This window comes from Nycticebus coucang, chromosome 14 (genome assembly GCF_027406575.1).
Source record: "Nycticebus coucang isolate mNycCou1 chromosome 14, mNycCou1.pri, whole genome shotgun sequence".
In the NCBI taxonomy this organism is placed as follows: Eukaryota; Metazoa; Chordata; class Mammalia; order Primates; family Lorisidae; genus Nycticebus; species Nycticebus coucang.
This window is the reverse complement of record NC_069793.1, coordinates 7,210,414-7,231,299: the sequence shown is the minus strand read 5'-3', so window position 1 is coordinate 7,231,299 and position 20,886 is coordinate 7,210,414. Positions and strand designations below refer to the sequence as shown.

The 20,886-nt window shown below is 47.2% G+C and overlaps 1 protein-coding gene across 3 annotated transcripts in view; it reads right to left on the bottom strand.

Annotated features, from left to right (window-relative positions):
- NADSYN1 (NAD synthetase 1) overlaps positions 1-18,817 on the bottom strand; it is a 43,328-nt gene extending 24,511 nt beyond the window's left edge. For 2 of the 3 annotated variants that reach the window (XM_053560917.1, XM_053560918.1), the window contains exons 1-10: positions 18,620-18,817; positions 17,220-17,280; positions 16,871-16,987; positions 15,537-15,590; positions 14,883-14,972; positions 6,127-6,178; positions 3,641-3,729; positions 3,340-3,457; positions 2,491-2,622; positions 721-795 (exon numbers count right to left, since the gene is read on the bottom strand). In XM_053560917.1, the coding sequence (XP_053416892.1) occupies positions 721-795; positions 2,491-2,622; positions 3,340-3,457; positions 3,641-3,729; positions 6,127-6,178; positions 14,883-14,972; positions 15,537-15,590; positions 16,871-16,987; positions 17,220-17,280; positions 18,620-18,704 (873 nt within the window). In that variant the 5' untranslated portion in view covers positions 18,705-18,817. The remainder of the gene's footprint in view (positions 1-720; positions 796-2,490; positions 2,623-3,339; positions 3,458-3,640; positions 3,730-6,126; positions 6,179-14,882; positions 14,973-15,536; positions 15,591-16,870; positions 16,988-17,219; positions 17,281-18,619) is intronic. The other variant, XM_053560920.1, reaches the window with a different exon arrangement.
- Between the last annotated feature and the right edge of the window lie 2,069 nt (positions 18,818-20,886).

Genomic DNA, 20,886 nt, shown 5'->3' with positions numbered 1-20,886 from the left:
CCTCGAAGACAGCCTGCTAAGTGACAATAACCAAGCACAGAAGACTGTAGAACGTCTCTGGAACGCCCGGAGCAGGCAAATCCCTGCAGATGGAAAGCAGACAGGTGGGTGCCCAAGCTGTGGCCGGGGTTGGGGGGTGGAGGGGTGGTGAGAATGGGGAGTGACTGCTCCACGGGCACCAAGTCTCTCTTCCGGTGGGTGGAAATGTGCTAACATTGACTCCATGAATATACTAATACTAAAAACCACTCAATCATGGTACATCGTGTGATTTTGGGATTATAACCCAACAGAGCTGCTGGACGTTCTGCCGTAATAATGGCTTTAAGAAGTGCAGAGCTCCAGGTTCCGAGAGACAGAGCCGCCAGCTGGGGAAGGGCCTTGCTCACACTCAGGGCTCTCAGACACCGGCTTGCTCACACCCCCAGACTGTGTCCCAAGAAGGGGATCTGCCTGGGCTGCACACGCTGCCTGTCTGTTCTGCCTGCCCTTGCCACCCCCCATCTCGGTGGCCCCCCCGGGCTCCAGGCGGAGTCTGTTTCCTGGTGTCCCAGGCTCCTACCACCAGGCCCCTGTCCTGAGCCCTCACTCTGTGTCTGAACAATTGAGACAGGATTCTTTCTGCACCCCCCAGCCCTTGCTCCTTCCCGACTGGACTTTTCACACCTTGTGTCCACGCGGCCTCGGGCGTCTCACACGGGCATCTATGAAAGCACTTACCGCCAGGTTTCGAGATGAAATCTCTGCCCTGTAGCTCCTGACATCCTCCAAATCCAATGTGGCTGTCAGGACTTCCTGGAGAAGGAAATTTCAAAGAGAAATCATGATTCCCTATTTTTGTTACTGCATGTGTAATTTGATCACTGTTACAGGTGTTGCATGAGAATGTGTTACACCTTCTAAAGCAGGGGCTGAGGACCTGTGGATCTTTAGGGAGTCAGGGTCAGGGGACAGTAGGCGTTGCTGCTAACCTAAAGCCCTGTTGTTGCCACCAGATCGCCACTGCATTCAGACACTTGTTAGTGATCCGTTAGTTACTGCAGGAGGAATAGGTCTGTCAGTGTCTGCCAGGGGCTTCTGGGAAAGCTGCTCTTTCCCAGAAGAGACACAGGGGCTGAGTGTGGTGGCTCATGTCTATAATCCTAGCACTCTGGGAGGCTGAGGCATGTGGATTGCTTGAGCTCAGGAGTTCAAGACCAGCCTGAGTTAGAGTGAGATCCCATCTCTAAAAACACCCAGGTATTGTGGTAGGCACCTGTAGTCCCAGCTACTCTGGAGACTAAGGCAAGAGGATCACTTAAGCCCAAGTGTTTGGGGTTGCTGTGAGCTATCACACCATAGCACTGTACAGAGGGCAACAAGTGAGACTCTATCTCAAAAAAAACAACAAAAAAAGACACACAGGGAACAAAGGGCTCTTTTTTGCTTCTGAACATAGCTATGTGAAGATGTGAGGATTGGAGCTCCTGCGGCCATCCTGTGAGCATGAGGAAAGGCAACTCAGAATGAAGCCAATATAAAGGTGGTGCCTGAGAGGAGTGAGCCTCCTATTTATATCAACATTGGGGCAGAACTAAAAATTACTTTTCATTGTTTTTGTGCAATTAAAATTTATTTCCATTTTTGGTAATAACAGCTCTCCTTTCCTTTTTGCTTCAGAAAAAAAACAAAAGTGAAAGTGACACAAATCTATCTATGAATTTTTTCATCTACTGTCTCTTCTCTGTGAAGGAAATTAAGTTCCAATGCAGTAAAATATGTTAGAGAAACTCTGCCCCTAGGTTAACATACATCGTTAGAGGTGGACAGTACACAGTTTTTATCAGCTTCTCAAAGAAATGTGTGGCCCCAGCAGGGTCATGACCCCTTCCCAAGGGGTGACTCAGTTGCTGGTGAGATTCATGAGGTTATGATTCTCAGATTTGTTGTTTTTGTTGCGTAATTCATGACCACTTACATCCCTGGGTGCCCTCAGCATCACAGTGCACTTCTCAAATGTAACAGCTCCCCTGGGTCTGTCCCTCACCCTGCTGGCCACTGTGTGTTCAGCAAGTCCCCCAGAATAAGACGACACCCACTGGAGCATTCTGGGGTCTCTACTCCTGCTCTTCAGGACTCAGGGACAGTGTGGGACAGCTGCCCTCAACAGTCCAGTCTGTTCACTCTGTGCCTAAGCACAGCCCCCTGCTTGTGGCTTTGTGTGGCAGGAGTCCCCCCCAAAGGCTGAGTGCAAAGGACTCATACACTGCCATTGCTCTCATCTGTCCAGTGCCGTGTCCTGTGCTGTGAGGTCCAGTCAGGCCCAGAACACTAGGATAGGAATTCCTCCTTTGCCAACAGGATGAAGAGGGGGAATCAAAGCAGGCGGGGCACCCTGTGGGGGCTTCTCCATGGTGTCCTCACTAACACCAGGACAGGGTGAAGACCCAGAGAACTGACGGGGCCAGGGGGACACACTGCCCCACGACTGCACACACACTCGCTCATTACCACATCATCCAGAGAAAACTGGGACCCCTGAGCGAAGACACTCCCGTTCATTGCTATCATGGCACAGCCGTCGTAGTAGAGCCGGTCCCCGTCACAGCCCTTCTGGTTGGCCAGCAGGTAAATCCCCCCATTCTAGAAAAGGCAGAACCGATAGTGTAGTTGTTAGAGGGGGTCCGTCACCCTAACCCACCACTAGCTTAAACTCAGGAAACTAGGCCACACCAGCTCATGCCGTTTCCAGACTTTCTCCCCATCCCCTGATGCTGCCTTGCCATCACAAACGCCCCCACCCAAATGCGGGACATATAGACCCCACAGCGGCGATGCACAGGCCTTTCGAGGCTCCAGGACATAATGCATCTATCTGTGGTTCATAACAGCCCTGCAAGGCACAAGGCAGGCCCTGTCACCTCCTTAAGATGTAATGAGCACAGAGAAGCCAAATCTATACATGACGACGCTGAGATTCAAACCCAGCTCAGCTGGATCCACGCCTGCCCCGTGAATAACCGCCCCCAGGTCTCACTGCCCCAGAACAAGAGTGGCAAATGCGTGGGCATATCCTGTGCCCCCATGACGCCAATGGCTGAGTGGCATGCTCTGGTTCCTGGTCGCCGTGGAGATGGTGACAGGACTCTGCCTTGCACAGCAGCTTGTGTGAGCTACCTGAGGCTGTGCGAGGGAAATGCCAGGACAGCAGTCGGGCAGCTCCAGCACAGGATGGAATTATAAGCAGCAAATGTCCACTGTGCATGAGCCAAGCCACGCAGCAGGCACTGTGGATGTGGGGCACTCTGCACAAAGTCTTTGCCAAGGGCACATGCTCTGGCAGCCTAGCCCGACACTTACCTTGGTGGTGGCCATGGTCACCAGATCTACCCTGGTGTGGGCTTTGCGCAGCACGTGGTGACTGCCTGAGGCGTTGGTCATGATCTCCACGCCGTCCAGGCCCATGTCGATGTGGGGGCTGCAGGGAGGAGGTGGAGGAGGCAGAGAAGAGACCGGCAGGCTCCTCTAACCCCAGCCCATCAGCTGTCTGCGCTCTCCCACAGCATCTCCACGGCCACGGCCCCAGGACATCAGCAAATCCCAGGCCCTTCCAGCTGGCCCGTGGGAGCCTGGGACTAGATGGCAGGGGGCAGGGGCGGACCTGTGGGGTGTCCAGAGCTCCTCGCAGATCTCACTCCCAATGCAGGTGTCCTGGGTTGCCAGCACTGCATCTCCAAAGGGCACTGTTTCCTGTAGTCGGAAGGTCAAAGGGCATACTTGCCACACCCCGTTTGGGCTACGTACTGACCCAAGACCCTGGACGTCCCCAGAAGACCTTCATGAAGGCTGTCACTGTGTTCCAAGCCCTAACTTGTGCTCTTCTTCCGCCTGGAACATTTCCAGCCCAGGTGGCCAGTCCTGGCTGCCCCCGCTCGGCTGGTCCCTAAGGCCTCTGGTCACACCATTCATGAGCCAGGAGCCCTGCTCTGAAGTGCCATGGAGACGTTGACGACGGCTATGATAAACTGTGACTTAGCTATGAAGTGTCTGTCCCCAGGCATAAATCACTATCTTCGTCATAACATCAACAGCTGTTTATCAGGTGTTTCTTTTTTTTTTTTTTTTGCAGTTTTGACTGGGGTGGGTTTGAACCCACCACCCCCGCTATATGGGGCTGGCGCCCTACTCCTTGAGCCACAGGCGCCGCCCTGTCAGGTGCTTCTTTTGCAACATGGCACTAAGTACTTTTTCTGCTCTCTTGACAGTGGTACTGGGGAACCCTGGGCCAGCTTCTCTCCATAGACAGAAGCAGGGACACAGCCAACCTAGGAGCTTGGGCCACTTCCAAGACTCATCCTTCCTTCCTTCATTCACTCACTCCCCTGGTGCTCACTGGGCATCATGGAGACAATGACAGAAACCCAGCCGCTGCCCAGGGGCTTCCCGCTAGCCAGGGAGAGGGACGCCAAGTCATAAGTAAGTGGACACTCTTATGGAACATGACGTCGAGGACGGCAGGGCCACAGAGGAATATGGGGCAGGTGGTATGACTTAGAGGTGAGGGGAGAGGCTCATCTGCACAGCAGAGGCCCTGATGAAACCTAAGAAGGTCCAAGGGAGGTTCTCCAACTGCCCTCTCTTTCCCCACCCCAGAGCCTGGGGGTCTTGCACATTTGGAAGACGTTCCAGTGCCTATGCACAGGAATGCTTGTATTCCTGGCAGCCCAGGGGTGGGATGTCACGGATGCAGACAGGGCTGCCAACTTGGGATAGTCACCTCCAAAGCTACCTCTGTCCTGTGATCACATGGTGACAGCTGTTGACTGCAGGGTCATTTGGCTATCCCTGCCACCCCCAACCCACAAGCAAAGGAAGGTGGCTGAGCCGAGGACACCAAAGTCCTTTCCCAAATAATTAAAAATTGCCAATAGGACATTTTGTTCTCAGTCTAATTTCCCTTTAATCTGGGAAATATAAGCCCAGAGGGTAGAGAGGCCACTCAAGAGGGGGAAGCCAGTGGGCAGGCCCAGAGGAGGAAAGGCAGATGGGACCAAGGAGGAGCCCACCACACTCCATGCACAAGTTGCCTTCCTATGGAAAAATCAGCCGGGCATTGTGGCAGGTGCCTGTAGTTCCAGCTATTAGGGAGGCTGAGGCAAGAGGATCGCCTGAGCCCAAGAGTTTCAGGTTGTGTGAGCTATGATGCTATGGCACCCTACCCAGGGCTGAGTGAGATTCTGTCTCTAAAAAAAAAAAAAAGAGTGGGGAGGAGGGAGGGGGATGGGGGGGGTCTCAATGTATGGCAAACCTCTTAGGGGCAGGACTTTACTTAACAAATGCAATCAGTGTGACCTAACTCTTTGTATCCTCAATGAACTCCCCCCCCAAAAGAAGTCTCCTTCCTGCCTTTGTACTTGTGCTAGCTTAGTGTCTTCTCTTATTCGAATGTAAAATAATTTGAGGACTGAACTCTGACTTTTTAATTTTTTTTTCAGTTTTTGGCCGAGGCTGGGTTTGAACCTGCCACCTCCAGCATATGGAGCCAGCGCCCTACTCCGTTGAGCCACAGGCGCCACCCTGAACTCTGACTTTTTTTTCTTGCCCAAATTCTTTGCTAAGAGGCCTGGTAAATCATGACTACAAATGATAAAATATCATTAAATGGGTTTTTATTAATCTGGTATAATGTGCCTTATATTTCCACCTAATTTCAGTGTCACATCACATGATAGATAAAAGACCTCCCCCACATCTTAGCGCAACCATTCCTTTCTGCTGACTCAAGGTCTTTAGCCAACCTTAACTCCTTTAACCAAGTAACAACTGAAAAATCCCTAAAACCCACCTATAACTTGTAAGCCCTCCTTGGAGACGTCCTGCCTTTTCAGCCTAACCAACATATGCTTTCCATACATGGATTTATGATTTTACCTCTAATTCCTGTCTCCACCTTACGTACATTTTCTTAAGACCTCTTGAGTCCATGTTCCCCGGGCCACGGTCACAGACATTCAGATCAAAATAAACCTCTCTGAAGTATTTTACAGAGTTTGGATTTTTCTACTGAAAGTTCCTGCCCCATATGGCCCACTGTAGCCTAGAATAGTGATAACTGGCTGAAAAATGGTTTTGCATCCAAGGACTCACCTGCTTTGTCAGGTCCTGTATCATCCGAGGGAGAAAATACTCCTCTACCTGCCTGGAAAGAAAAACATCACAGATTTGAGGATAATTGGCTTGGGAAAGGAAGAATGGACTCTGAATTCTAACAAAAATCCAACTGAGAGCTTCTTCAGGATGAATCAGCAGAGGAGCTGTGGAGTGTTTACACGGTGCCACAAACTATCACTTTAAGAAGAAAAGCATGCAGGAGGCTGGGTGAGACCCCGGGGCATTTGGCCACGTGAAACCACGTGCCCTGGCTCTTGTAGGGCCCACCGCCTCTGCTTTCCCACTCACTGGTGTGCAGCTTTGCTGAGAGGTGTGTTTGGGAGGATTTGCTGAAAACAGGCCATGTTTCCCCATGTGGAAATTACTGATCCAGAAAAGTCACTGGCATTAATCCTGTATACAATTACAGAGTTGGTGTGAGTTGGCCTTGAGGGCGAGAGTGAGTTGACCCTTCACCTGTCCTGGGGGGCTTTCTTTTGTCTGATACTGACTGGTCTTTGCATCGGAGGGACAGGTGAGTATGGAGGGAGATGTGTAGGTGGCTGTCACATACACTTTCTTAATGAATCTGTTATTGTGGATAATTAAGTTAATATTTTAATATTAAAGCAACACATTAAACCCCATTTGGTCAGAAGGAACTATTCCTCCACCTCCCCTCTATCTGCCGCAAGTAGATCTGAGTTGCTCTGATTTTGTTCAGAACTTTTTCAATGCTGCACATAAATGAAACTGGCTTCCAATTTCTCGTTCTTGTATGGCTCTTGCTCAATTTTGCTATCAAAGTTATCATAGGTTAAAAAAACAGCAATACACAAATACTGGAGAGTATTTCTTCTTTTTCTATCCTTGGAACAAGTTAGTATAAAACCATAGCTAGCAGTTTCTTGAACATTAGGCAACATTGCCTAAAGAGCGACCTGGGTCTGGTGTTTCGTGAAGGTGATCTGTGGCGACTAATTTAATTTCTTTATGGTGATGGGTCTTTTTGAGTGCTTTCTTCTTCACTTACGTTAGCCATATATATATATTTTTTATTATTATTTATTACTGTTTGGGATTCATTGAAGGGTATAAAGAATTAGGTTACACTGATTACATTTGTTAAAGTCCTTCTTATAATTGTGTCCTGCCCCCAAGAGGTGTGCCATACGCTGTGACCCCCCATCTCCCTCCTCCTCCCCACTTGCTCATTTCCCTATCCCCCTACCTTGTATTAGCTCACCCACTGCCTTATTAGAATAGAGTACATTGGATTCTTGCTTCTCCGTTCTTATGAAGTTTTATTAAGAAGAATGTGTTCCACCATGACCCCCCATTCCCCTCTCCCCCTCTTTATCGTTTCTGATTGAGGTTATTAGAGATTTTACTTTTCTGTTTCTTTTAACCTGGCCAAAGGTTTATCGATTTTATTTTTTTGAAAAACCAACTTTTGTTTCATTAATTTTCCGAATCATTCTTTTGTTTCCAATTTCAGTGATTTCATTTTGGTTATTTTTTTTCTTCTGCTGGGTTTGGGATTAGATTGTTCTTCTTTTTCCTATTACATAAGATGGTTTATGAGTTTGTTGATGCACTCTGTTTTTCAAATACAGGCAGCTAAGGTGATAAATTTCTCTTAAGACTGTTTTTGCTGTATCCCACAGGTTTTGGTAACTTGTGTCTTCATTGTTGTTATGTTTGAGAAATTTAACGATTTTTTTCTTTCATTTCTTCCTGAATCCAACTATCATTCATTGTAAAGTTAATTTCCAAGTCTTTGTGTGGGAATGAACATTTTTGTTGAAGTTCAGTTTCACCTTTAGTGCCCTGTGGTCTGAGAAGATACAAGGTATAATTTCTATTCTTTTAATTTTGCTGTGGTTTGATTTGTGTCCTAGGATGTGGTTGATTTTGGAGTACATACCATGGGCTGATGAGAAAAATGTCTATTCTTTAGCTTTGGGATGGTGTGTTTTGTATATGTCTGTTAATACCATTTGTTCTAGGGTCATATTCAAGTCCTTTGTATCTTTGTTTAATTTCTATTTAGAGGATCTGTCCAGTTCTGTCACATGAAGTCCCTGACTATTATGGTGTTATGGGATATCATATTGCTCAGACCCATCGAGGTCTGTTTCATAAATCTGGGAGATTTAAGTTGGGTGTATAAATATTTAAAATTGAAATGTCTCCTTTTTGTATTGTTTCTTTGCTCGGTACAAAGTGTCCATCTTTGTCTTTCTTAACTTTAGTTGCCTTAAATCTGCTTGTATCTGAAAATAAGATCGACACCCCTCCTTTCTTCTGATTTCCATTTGCTTAAAATACTGTTTTCCATTCCTTAACCCTGAGTCTTGATTTGTCCTTCAAGGCTAGCTGTGTCTCCTGGAGAAGCATATAGGTGGCTTGTGCTTTTTTATCCAATCAGCCAGCCTGTGCCTCTTCAGTGGTGAATTCAGTGTATTGACATGGTTGGGAAAATTGGTAAGTGTGGCGGAGTTCTATTCATCTTATTTTGTGAAAGTTTGTTGTGTAGCTTTATCCTTTGTGCCATTGTGGAAGCTAAGTTTGGACCTTTAGCTTCTGGGTATTTACTAGTGGTCCATTGTGATGGTCAGTGCTGAGAATAGGTCTAAGTATTTCCTGTAGAGCTGGTCTTGTGGTGGTGAATTTCCTCAGTGCTTGTTTATCTGCAAAAGATCCATACATTTTGAAGCTTAGTTTAGCAAGGATACAGAATTCTGGGCTGAAAATTGTTTTGTTTAAGAATGCTGAAGGTGGATGACCATGCTGTTCTGGCTTAGAAGGTTTCAGTTGAAAAGTCTGCTGTCATCCTAGTGGCTGTGCTTTGTAGGTCAATTGGCACTTGCTCCTGGCTGCTTGCAGAATTTTTTCTTTCATCTTGACTATGGACAAGTTCATTACAGTGTCTTGGGGAGGATCTGTTTGAGTTGAGATGACCTGGGGTTCAACATCCATCTGAAAAGAGTGTGTCAGGGTCTTTAGTAAAATTTGGGAAGTGTTCGTTTATGACAGCCTCCAGTAGGGCTTGCATTCCTTTGGGACAATCTTCTTCCCCTTCAGAAATCTCTATTATTCATGTTTAACACTTCATGGAGTCTCGTATATCTGTAAGTGCCTGTTCTTCTTTCTCTCTCATCTTTTCTGCCTCTTTAACTACCCAGGTTAATTTGAAAACTTTATCCTCTAGCTCTGAGGTTCTTTCTTCTCCATGGTCTAACCTATTTTTGATACTTTCTACTGCATCTTTTCATTTCCTGATTGTCTCCTTCATTTCCTTAAGCTCTGCCATATCCTTTCTATATTCTACATATCTCTCGTCTGACTTTTGGCTCTGTCTTTTCATTTTCTTGTCCATTCCTTTTATTGTTTTTATCGTCCATATTTTAAATTCCCTGTCAAGTCCACTAATTCTTTTTTTTTTTTTTTTGTAGAGACAGAGTCTCACTTTACCACCTTCGGTAGAGTGCCATGATGTCACAGGACTCACAGCAACCTCTAGCTCTTGGGTTTCCATGATTCTCCTGCTTCAGCCTCCCGAGCAGCTGGGACTACAGGCGCCCACCACAACACCCAGCTATTCTTTGGTTGCAGTTCAGCCAGGGCTGGGTTTGAACCCGCCACCATCGGTATATGGGGCCGGCGCCCTACTCACTGAGCCACAGGTGCCACCCAAAGTCCACTAATTCTTTATACATGGTGTCTTCTGCAGAAGCTGCCTCATGGTCCCTTGGGGGAGTTCCTCTGTTTTGGTTTTTCATGTTCCCCCAATTTTTTTGTTGGTTCCTTCCTTCTCGCTGCCTCCTTTGCTTCAAATTGCCTTGTCTCAGAGCTTAGGTCTTGTGGCCTCAGCCTGAGCAAACCCCAACTCTTTCTCATGGCTAAATAAACATAAGTCCTTGCTCTTGATGACAATAAGTTGCAATATATCACCAGGACACCAGGTGGTGCTGTGGTTTTTTTAGGAGACAGAGAGCACAACCAGTAACCTCTATGGTTCTTATTCCAAACTTAGTTGCCTCTGGTGATCACCTGATTGTTTCCTAAGCATTCAGACTCTGCTGGGTTGGGATTTTAAAGCTCAAAGGAATCTTTCAGGGGCAGGTCTAACAGTGTCCCCTGACTCCAGTTCCTATGGGGTGCAGGAGTCCCTCACCCTGTCCCAAGAATGGAGTTCTGATCATGGCAGGTGGAATTAAGATAGCAGTGTTTTAGGCTCCTGCTAAGACCTTCTCATGACCTTCCCGCAATGTCAGCCCCCTGGATGCTGAGACCGTCTCAGTATGTCTGCCTTACCAGTCACCAAACCTATGGCAAATCCACTCCACTGGCATTCAAATCTGGTTGCTATATACTGTTCGAGTCTGCCCACTCTTCCAAGTTTTCCACTCAATTTGCAGCTTCCCCCAACAACTGAAAACTCCAGAAAGACTTCCTCCCATCCTGGACCTCCATGGGGGGCCAGCTGATCCCAGCCAGTCACAATTACTTGCCTAATTAATCAGATTTCCACCATTCTGGATTATATGCTATATCCAGCTCACCACCTCCTCGCTATGCTCCCTGAGGTATGACTCTGGATAAGGTCCCCATGCCAAGTATAGCTGGGTTTTCTCTTTTTCCCCATTCTAGGAGAGCTTACCTGAATGATCCTTCTGGTCCTCCATTGCTCTATCCACTCAGCTAGCCATATTTCTTAAGAAAAGTATTCATTTCATCTGAATTTTCCTATTTATTGGACTATACCAGCTTTCATCCTCCCTTTATTCTCTGTATCCTCTGGTGACATGTCTTTAATTATCCCTAGTATTGTCATAGATGCTATCTCTTCTTTTCTCTTGGGCACTCTTGCCAGGTTTTTGTTTTAAGACGGAGTCTCACTCTGTCACCCCCAGTAGAGTGCCATGGCATCATAGCTCACAGCAACCTCCAACTCCTGGGCTCAAGCGATCCTCTTGCCTCAGCCTCCTGAGTAGCTGGAACTATAGGTGACTGCCAACAACACCCGGCTATTTTTTAGAGATGGGAGTTCTCACTCTTGCTCAGGCTTGTCTGGAACTCCTGAGTAGAGGAACAAAACACCTGCTTCAGCCTCCCAGCGTGCTAGGATAACAGTGTGAGCAACCACACCTGGTTTCACTCATTCTTAAATGATACTTTTGTTGATTCTAACATTACAGGTTTCCAATCACTTCCCCTTGCATTTGTCTAGCCCAGTGATTTTCAACTGGTATGCCGTGAAAATTTTTTTTTAATTTTTTTTTTTGCTGTGAAAAATTTTAAACATTATAAATTAAATTATTTTTGAAAGAAGTTCGAAGCACAGTTAAGTGTTTTTTGTTTTGTTTTGTTTTGTTTTTGAGACAGGGTCAACTTTTTTTTTTTTTAAGATAGGGTCTCGCTATGTCACCTTTGGTAGAGTGCAGTGGCATCACAGCTCACAGCAACTTCAAACTCTTGGGCTTAAGTGATTCTCTTGCCTCAGCCTCCCAAGTAGCTGGGACTACAGGCGCCTACCACAACACCCTGCTATTTTGCTGTTATAGTTGTCGTTGTTTGGCAGGCCCGGGCTGGATTTGAACCCGCCAGTTCTAGTGTATGTGGCGGGTGCCCTAGCCGCTGAGCTACAGGCACTGAGCCTCTTCTTATATTTTCTTTTTTTTTTTTTTTGAGACAGAATCTCAGGCTGTTGCCCTGGGTAGAGTGCCGTGGCTCACAGCTTACAGCAACCTCAAACTTTTAAGTGATTCTTTCGCCTCAGCCTCCCAAGTAGCTGGGACAACAGGTACCCGCCACAACGCCCGGCTATTTTTTTTTTTAATTGCAGTTGCAATGTTGTTTTTTCAGCTGGCCGGGGCCGGGTTTGAACCCACCACCTTCAGCATATGTGGCTGGCATCCTGCCGACTGAGCTACAGGTGCCTCCTCTTCTCACATTTTCTGAGCTTCTCTTTTCTCTCATTATATTAGGGCAACTTATTCTACATTATGTGCAGACCTCTGCAGGTCTGTGTCTACTGTCTATTTTTTTTTTTTTTTTGTATTTTGTTTTCGCTGGTTCTTACTCATTGTGCATTATTTCCTTGTCTGTTTTGTGGTTTTTCACTGTGAGCTCCTACTTTTCCTTAAATGCCCTGAGTCTCCTTAGGCTACATAGGTAGACAGAATTCCAACACCTGTGGTTCCAAATTTCCAGGCAACATTTCTCCAGCCCTCTCTCTCTGCGTAGCAAGGCTGTCTCAGTGTCCTTCAGTGTGAATACAGCCCTCAGAAGACCCAGCCTCGTGGGGGTATCTCCTATTGGATCCCCACTTTGTGTGGTCTTTGGGCATTATCTCCCGTCTCCCACACTTTCATGAAGTTGTCAATACTAACCCTCAAGGTCTCCAGGCTTAGAAAAGCCCTCAGGGATAAATTCAGCTTTCCATTTGCTTATCTTATCTCAGGGCACATGGTTTCACTTTGTTTTTATAGACTCCATTTATTCCATACCAGCTCAGTGGTGCATATTTGGATATGAGATATAAATGCAGATTCACTATGTCCAGCATGTTAATGGTTTCAGCTTGTGAGGGTCATTCAGGTACCTGAACTGCTGAATCTCTAGAAAAGGCAAAGCAGCAAAGGGGTGAACAGCAGATAAGAGTTGCCAATGGCTCTACTTGAAAGATGGGACATGAACTGTAAGGGGGGATGAGAGACATCCTTTCCACCTCTGCAGGAAGAAAGGACTAGATTACAATGCTGGTGATTGCAGGAGGGAGTGACATTGAGCAGTGAGCTCGCTCTTCTTCCAGAGGCCCAGAGCAATCCATGTAGGCAGCACCAGGTTCTAGAGGTGGGCTGAGAAACAGCTGGAAGCAGCTGATACCTGGACCATCTCCCCAACCCTGCACATCATCCTACTAGAGACCAGAGAGACACCAGGTGCTAGAACACCAGGCTGGGGAAAGCAGGTAGGAAGGTCGGTCTTCAGGCTAAAGATCAGGGCTCATGTAAAGTAAAAGTCCAAGGAGCTGAGTATGGAAGCTCAGCCTAGGAGATCAAAAGATGGCTCTTTCTGGAGAAATTATCTATATTCATCTCAATATATGTTAAAAAGACATTTCATAAACTCAACATCTATTCTTGATTAATTGAAAAAAAAATCCAAAATAAAAGTAGCTACAGGTAGATATAAACCTGAAACCCAATGAAGAAACATAAAAAACTTTCCAATTAAAGTCAGGAAAAAGACAAAACTGCCCAAAGATTTTGTCATAGGGAGGCGCCTGTGGCTCAGTGAGTAGGGCACTGGCCCCATATACCAAGGGTGGTGGGTTGAAACCCGGCCCAGGTCAAACTTCAACAAAAAACAGCCTGGCCTTGTGGAGGTCACCTGTAGTCTCAGCTACTTGGGAGGCTGAGGCAAGAGAATCGCCTAAGCCCAAGAGCTGGAGGTTGCTGTGAGCTGTGACTTCACAGCACTCTACTGAAAGTGACAAAGTGAGACTCTGTCTCTAACAAAAAAAAAAAAAAAAAAGAATTTTGTCATAGAGATTATTTAGACCATTGTTCCAGAAATATTGGCTAACATAAGTTAAGAAAATGCACTGGTCTCTTGGGGGAGGAGGAACATATTTATAAGAGGGGCTTCACCTGACAAATGCAATTATGTAACCTTGTTCTTTGTACTCTCAATGAATCCCCAACAATTAAAAAAAAAAAAAATGAATTGAGAGGGGTAAACTTGGAAAGAAAAAATGAAACTAGTTGCACATTATATATAATTTCTTTTCTTTTCTTTCTTTCTTTTTTTTTTTTTTGAGACAGAGTCTCAAGCTGTCGCCCTGGATAGAATGCCATGGCATCATAGCAACCTCCAATTTGGGCTCAAGCAATCCTCTTGCCTTGGTTTTTGTATTTTTAGTAAAGACAGAGTCTTGCTTTTGCTGGGGCTGGTCTCAAACTCATGAGCTCAAGCAATCCACCCGCCTCGGCCTCCCAGAGTGCTAGTATTACAGGTGTGAGCCACTGTGCCCAGCAAAAGGAGACTATAATTTCTACTTGAAAGAAAAACCAAGAAACTCTAGGGAATAACTACTAGACATAATAAAAGAGTTTAGCTAGGTGGTCAATTCCAAAAGCAACAAAAAAGTGAGAAGTTTTCCTGCATAAAGATATTAGCCCCTTAAAAATATTCTGCTAAACGGTCCATTTACAATAGTAACGACAATAAACAAGTAGGAATAACTGTAAAAATACAGAACAGACTTTCTCAAGAAAGGGCAATTTTGCCCCTCATGGGATTTCTGGCAATGTCTGGAGACATTTTTGGTTGTCGCATTGGTGGTCACCTATGGGAGATTAGGGATGTTGCTAACTGCTTTACAATGCACAAGATACACCCACCCCCAGTAACAAAAAAATGATCCATCCCCACATGTCAACTGGGCTGGAGGTAAGAAACTCTGATACACAGGATTATTCAAGATGGAAGAGACACTTCCCTCAAAGTGACCACTCATCACTGATTGAGGACTGGTAGAATTTTTGATCTGTGATGGACTTGGCTACAATTTAATCAACATCATCAAGACAGCCATGTCCAAATGGCACTAGGGGCTAGGAACCTGGTCCCGGGGTCTTACATGTCTCCTTCCATGGTGCAGGACCTAGGCTCCATGTGGCAAACGAGCTTAATCAACATCCAAGGACCACAAATCACACTCCTGTACACCCGCAACTCACCGACTCCTGAACCATGGGGTAAACCAGCGCAGCTCGCGATAGTTGGCTTCGTTTGCCAAGGCCATCTTGGGTCTGATGAGAAGAATCCTCCTGCAGGCAGGGGACGGGGCAGCTCACACCAAGCTTCTGAGATGCATGTGCCATTGCTAGTAGCCACCACCACCAAAGACCAGATGATCACACGGAGCCAGCTCGAAAGTGGGGTACCCCTGAGCAAATCTCTTTCCCTCTCTGGGCTTCACTTTCTGTCTGCAGAATGGGTACCCACAGCTATATCCATCTCTGACTGTTGACGATGACAGCAGCTTAGACCCTGCAAGTGTGCACTGTGATGGCAACTGATTACCAGGTCTGTAAGGAGACCTCTTTCACCTAGATTGGCTTCTGGCGACAGGACATGCGTCCCTAAACCCCACTGTCTGGATCTCTCTCTTCCTAAAACCTGATGATGCCTGTGCCAATGGTGGTTGAGACCTAGAGAGACAAAGTCCCTCAAATTACCTGCTTGTCCCTCAGCCCTGGCCAAGGGCCAGGTATTTCTAAAAGCTGCCTCCTGACCATGGGCTGCTAGGGTAGGGGCACAGGCCACCCCAGCCCTCCAGCTGAGCACCAGGGAGAGGCACCTGTCACCCTCCAGGGGCAGGGGACACCCACCTGTTGAGAAATATCACTCTGCAATTGTAGCGGACGTTCCGGTGCATCACAGGCCTGCAGGGGAAAGGGGAGGTGTGCATCTGTCTGCCTGGCTGTGAAAACGCACAGCTAAAGATCCGGAATCAAATGTTCCCTTTTAATATGAAGTTTCCTCAGACACTGGAAGGGAATAGTGAGGCTCTCCTGTGGTGTTCTCAAACTTAAAAATGAGCTGAAATGGTTCTGCCAGGGAGGTGACACAGACTCTAAGGCTGGAAGAGATTCTTCTCAATTAAGGGCAAAGTCATTAGTTCTCAGGGTTCCTCCCGCTCCTCCTGGGATGCTCTCAGGATTTCCATGGCTGCCACCCTTCTGCCCACCCCTCGGCTGCTCCTCAACTCTCTCTCACGTGCTTATGTCTGTGAGATCCTAATGGCCCCAGGTGCAGGCCCTCTGCCTTAGTCCCCCGCCCTGTACCTCTCCAGCCTGACTTCTCCTGCTCATGATCCAGCACATCACAGGCTCCTAGGCCCAGGCTCCAGCACAGAACAAATCCATTCACTGCTCCAAACTGGCACCTTCCCAGGACCAGGCATGATGCTTTGTGCTCATTTCACCTTTCTAACAACCTGCTGTCTCAACAGCAGATAAGGGGACCCACACTGGACATGTCAGGAGGCCTGGTGGGGAGTACTCAATGGATATCATCATCGGTGATATCAATGATCATCGATGTGAGCAAACTGGGTTCAAACTCCCATCTATGTACTGCTTGGAAGAGACGCTACTAAACAAATGTCACAGCAGGACGAACACCAAATGGCAGGACAGTACACGCAAGTCAAATGCTTAGAAAAAGCCAGCAAAGGTGCCACCTCCATGTTAGATAAAGCAGAGCTGAGGAGCAGAAATGGACATGGTGTGAAGCCCAGGGTAGGGAACGGCTGTACAAAGTGCAGTGCAGACATACACTAGAACAGCAGGTACGAATCCTGCCTTGGGGGCTACACCCACAGAACCATCATATCGATGTGGAGGAGGTGAGATCATCCAGGAGACTCCCCATGAAACAATAAAGCTCACTGTATGCAACAGGATAAACCCTCCCCCACATTGTGCAAAGCATGCTCATGTGCACACCAGAGCTTCCAAAGACTATTTCCAGGAGCTGCCTCCGTGGGGGGAATGAAAGGGAGAGGGCTAACATAGGAACAAAATCCTATCTCAATATGATGCCTTCTATGTCTCTGGACACATTCCATATCCCTGAGTGCAGGATGGTGCTGGAGAGACCACACCCTCGAACTCCCCTGGTTTCTAAGCTTACCCTTCCAAATGCTCACACTGCCACTTACATCCCTACATCACAGATGATGTCCTGAGTGACAGGAGAGTCCAGAAGGGCAGCCAGGACTTGAAACGAATGCAACAGGGTGTCTGACTCGTAGTAATGATCCCAGCATCCGTAGCCACTGCAGAGAGAGCACAGAAGGCAAGGTCCACACACAACCCAGGTGAGCTGGGGAGGGCAAGGCCTGTGGGCCAGTCAAGTCAAAAAGTGTGGGTGGGAGGGATGGGGCCCAGGTATTGGTATTTTTCTGAAGCCTCCGATTGTATTGGACAGCCAGAGTCAGAAGCACTATAAGAAACAATGCAATTCACTGCTACCCACCCACCCCAGGGTGTTTGTGTGTCTGTTCTCACCATATTTCCAACTCTGGTCCAAGCCTGTATCTTGCTCCTTTGCTTTTGGCAATTTCAATACCTATATGTACAGATACAGAAGCGGGGGGTGGGGGGACAATTTCAAGCACCTACGATATGTTCACAGGCAGGTGAAACACACTGCTGCAGTAGGTATGACAAAACCAAACCAAAATGCCCTGTGACCCGATGCAACCGTCCTCCTTGGTAGCCTGGCAGCAAAGGACAGCACACACCTGTGCACAGCTGCTCACGCCCGCAGAGAATGAGAAACAGGGAGGGCTCACAGGTCTGACCCTTAGCACTAGGGAGGAGGAGGAAGAGGGGAAAAAATTCACACCCTGGTAGTTTATTAACAAGTAGATGCCCAAGGTCATCTACAGAAAAAGGTGGAGCTTGCAGGTTTACAACCCTGCAGCGCTACCAGTGTCAGGCACCATCAACTAACTGGGGCTGGGCGGCAGCTTCCAACATGCAGTCTAAAGAGGAGAAGCAAGCTGAGTGAAGACTCAGCTCTGGGCACCAAGCCTCACTTCACACCAACTGGATTTGCTCTGAACTCTGATGAGATGAAAGTGGGTTGATATTTATTTATTTATTTTTTGCAGTTTTTGGCCAGGGCCGGGTTTGAACCCGCCACCTCTGGTATACGGGGTCGGAGCCCTACTCCTTTGAGCCACAGGCGCCACCCAGTGGGTTGATATTTGAAAAAAGAAAAGATGAAGGTCCAAGACACATGGCTTATAAGATGCCAACACTAGAGACATTCTGTGTTTACTGCTGCTGGCAAACAGGCTCACAGTAAGCAGCCCATACAAGATGTTCTGGGGTGACCACACTTGCAGGTTTGTCAATGGTGGCCCCAGTTCAGGTGTAAGTATAGTAGTCTGACCTTCACTTTCCAAGGTGAGTTGATATGAACCGAAATAAAATGGTGATATCTCAACAACCACACTTTATTCTCTAAGCTGGCAGCTCTGCCTTATCGTACTACCCTCTTTGGGATGGCTTCTCCCTATGCCCACCCACCAGGAAGGCCCTCAGAAACTAGAAACCCTCCCCAGTGGTCAGCCACCCAGTCCAAACACCTCCAAGACTGCCAGTTCAGACGTGGGATGCCAGACATATCTGATGACAGGTTCATCCTCAGCGTTCCCACCTCCACCTCCAGACTTTTTTTACCCCTGTCTTATGTATCACATGTCCCCAGAAACTGTAGAGACCCCTGCCTGCATTCCAAGGAACATGGGAGCACTTCCCACGGTGTGGTCATTATCCATTATCTTTTCCGTCCCCATGCCCACGGCGGCGAGTTTCTCTGCTCAAGGCTGTATGCCTGACCCCGAGAAGCCACTGCCGGGCCAAAGTGGGCGTTTGCCAGCCCCCGCCCCCAGACTCACTCTTTAAAATCCTCTGCAAATTGCCGTCGAAGTCCAGAGCCCACTGGTTGAGCGCACAGGTGGCCACGGTCACCTTCCGTCCCATCCTGGCTGCAGCCTCCAGGAAAGGAGGAAGGCCAGACGGCAATAGGAACTGCTATCCTCCAAGTTAGGTGAGCAGCCCAGCGCCCGACCTTCCGGGTAGCCGTGCTCTCGCCCCGCCCCGCTCCGCTCACAGATAGCCCCGCCCATCCGAAGATCGCCCGGCCCTTGCCCCGCCCACCTGGCGAAGCCCGTAGGAACTGGAATGCAGAGCCCCTTAGAAGCAGAGGCAGGCCCCGCCCTCCGCGGATAGCCCCTCCCCTCCCTCTCGCCCACTAGTCTGTAGAAGCGCCCGGATCCGGCCGCGCCTGCGCAACAAGGAGGCCGCCGAGCCACCAGTCAGGGCGGAGCCGGCTCCGCCCGCGGACGCTGAAACTTCAAAGCGCGCAGGTGTGGGAGGCAGCCCGGCCACTCTTTAATTTTATTCCACGTCCTCTCCTTACCACCAGCTTAGCCACGTTTTATTTTCATGCGCTTTTAAAGCTTCCAAGTACACCAAAGGAATAAAGTGTAGGAGAAAGAGCATTCCTGCCCTCTCTGCCTGGCAGCCGCAGACAGCAATTAATTATCCCTAGGGCCAAATAAATCCCCACACTCTGGTGTGCTGCTGTAGCTTGATTTTCTTCTCCTGTGGTATGAGATAAATTCTTTTAATTATTTTTCTGAAGTTTGCTATTTCATTGTAGGAATAAAGCACAGTTTATCCATTCAATAAAGAAGTTGAAGTTATTAGTGTTTTGTCAACAGGCAAGCCCAGGCGAGCGCCCACGGGCTCACAGCACTGCTGTTTCCATTCCTACAGGGTTCTCCTGGGAGGCCAATTTTTCCAGCAGCCTTGCTGAGTAGTAGGGCGTAAAGTGTTCAGCTTTACTAAACACTGCCAAATCTCTTCTGCAGGCACTTGGGCCATTTCTCTACTGCCAGCTTCTCAGTTTTTCTTTTTCAAGTTTCATCTTTAGTCCACCTGGGGTGAGAACCCATGTTCCCATGTGAACAAGGAGCTGTCTCACCATCCTGCTAGGACAGTTTATCCTTCCCTATCATACATGTACTTGTTTTCACATTTTAATCACTTTTTTCTTGTCTAGAAAGTAATTCTTGTTCATGACACACAATTTGGAAACTCCAGAAAAGCATAAGAACGTTGTATGAGGTCTAACAATCAAGTTCAGGAGCTCATCCTAGAAAAAGTGCTACATACCTCCTTGCTGAGTATCACCATGATGATAGGGTAGAGAATGGCCTAGGGCAGAGAATGTGAACATCCTGGAAGATCTGGTCATCCCAGAAAATAAATACATTCTCAAAAAATGATGGGGACATGCTATTTGAACAAAGGGACCAGTTTGAAGGGGCTCCCCCTGGCCAACTATGGAACAGCACAGTACAGGATCAGAACTCAGTGAATTAAAAAACATCCATTAGTCCATATTAATAAAAATAAATAAATGAATTCTTTACAGAAGGCTGTCTGATAAATAATACTTATGAACAAATGCTGAAGGAATGATGAAATTAGAAAATCGAAGTCAGTGATTCAGGCCAGAGTCCTCAATAAAGGGTAGATCACTGGCTGAAAGATTCTTGAGAATATCATATTTACACAGTCTCAAAGTATCTCATCCTAAAAATCACTCATGAATCACAACAGAAAAAATGGAGACTTCGGCAGAAACCACAACTACGATCAAACTTATCAACAATAGGACACAGTGACATTGTGCTGCCTCCTGTCATGTCACCCTCAACACACAACCTACTGGAGGCCAAAAAGAAAAAAACTGCATAACCTAAATGCATGGTGTGGTTCCCTAATTGGGTCCTGGGGCTTAAAAAGGGGTTGTCAAGGTCATTACTGAGACAATTGGGGGAAATTGGAGATGGACAATTGAGAATAGCTTTGAATTACTGTTCTATTTCCAGAGTGTGGACATTTTTGTTTTAGAAATGTAAGAGAATGTCCTTGCTCTTAGGAGATGGATATTAAAGTATTGGGGGGAGGATCACGGTATTTGCAGCTAACAAATGGCTCATGGGGGAAAAAGGAAAATAAAAATACACACGTACATAGACAGCAAGCTAGAGCTGGAGAGGGGTTAATGAAATGTGGCAAATTGTTCATAGCTGTTCAATGTAGGTTTGGGTGTTTACTGCGTGTTGAACTTGTTTGTATGGAGGACCACAGA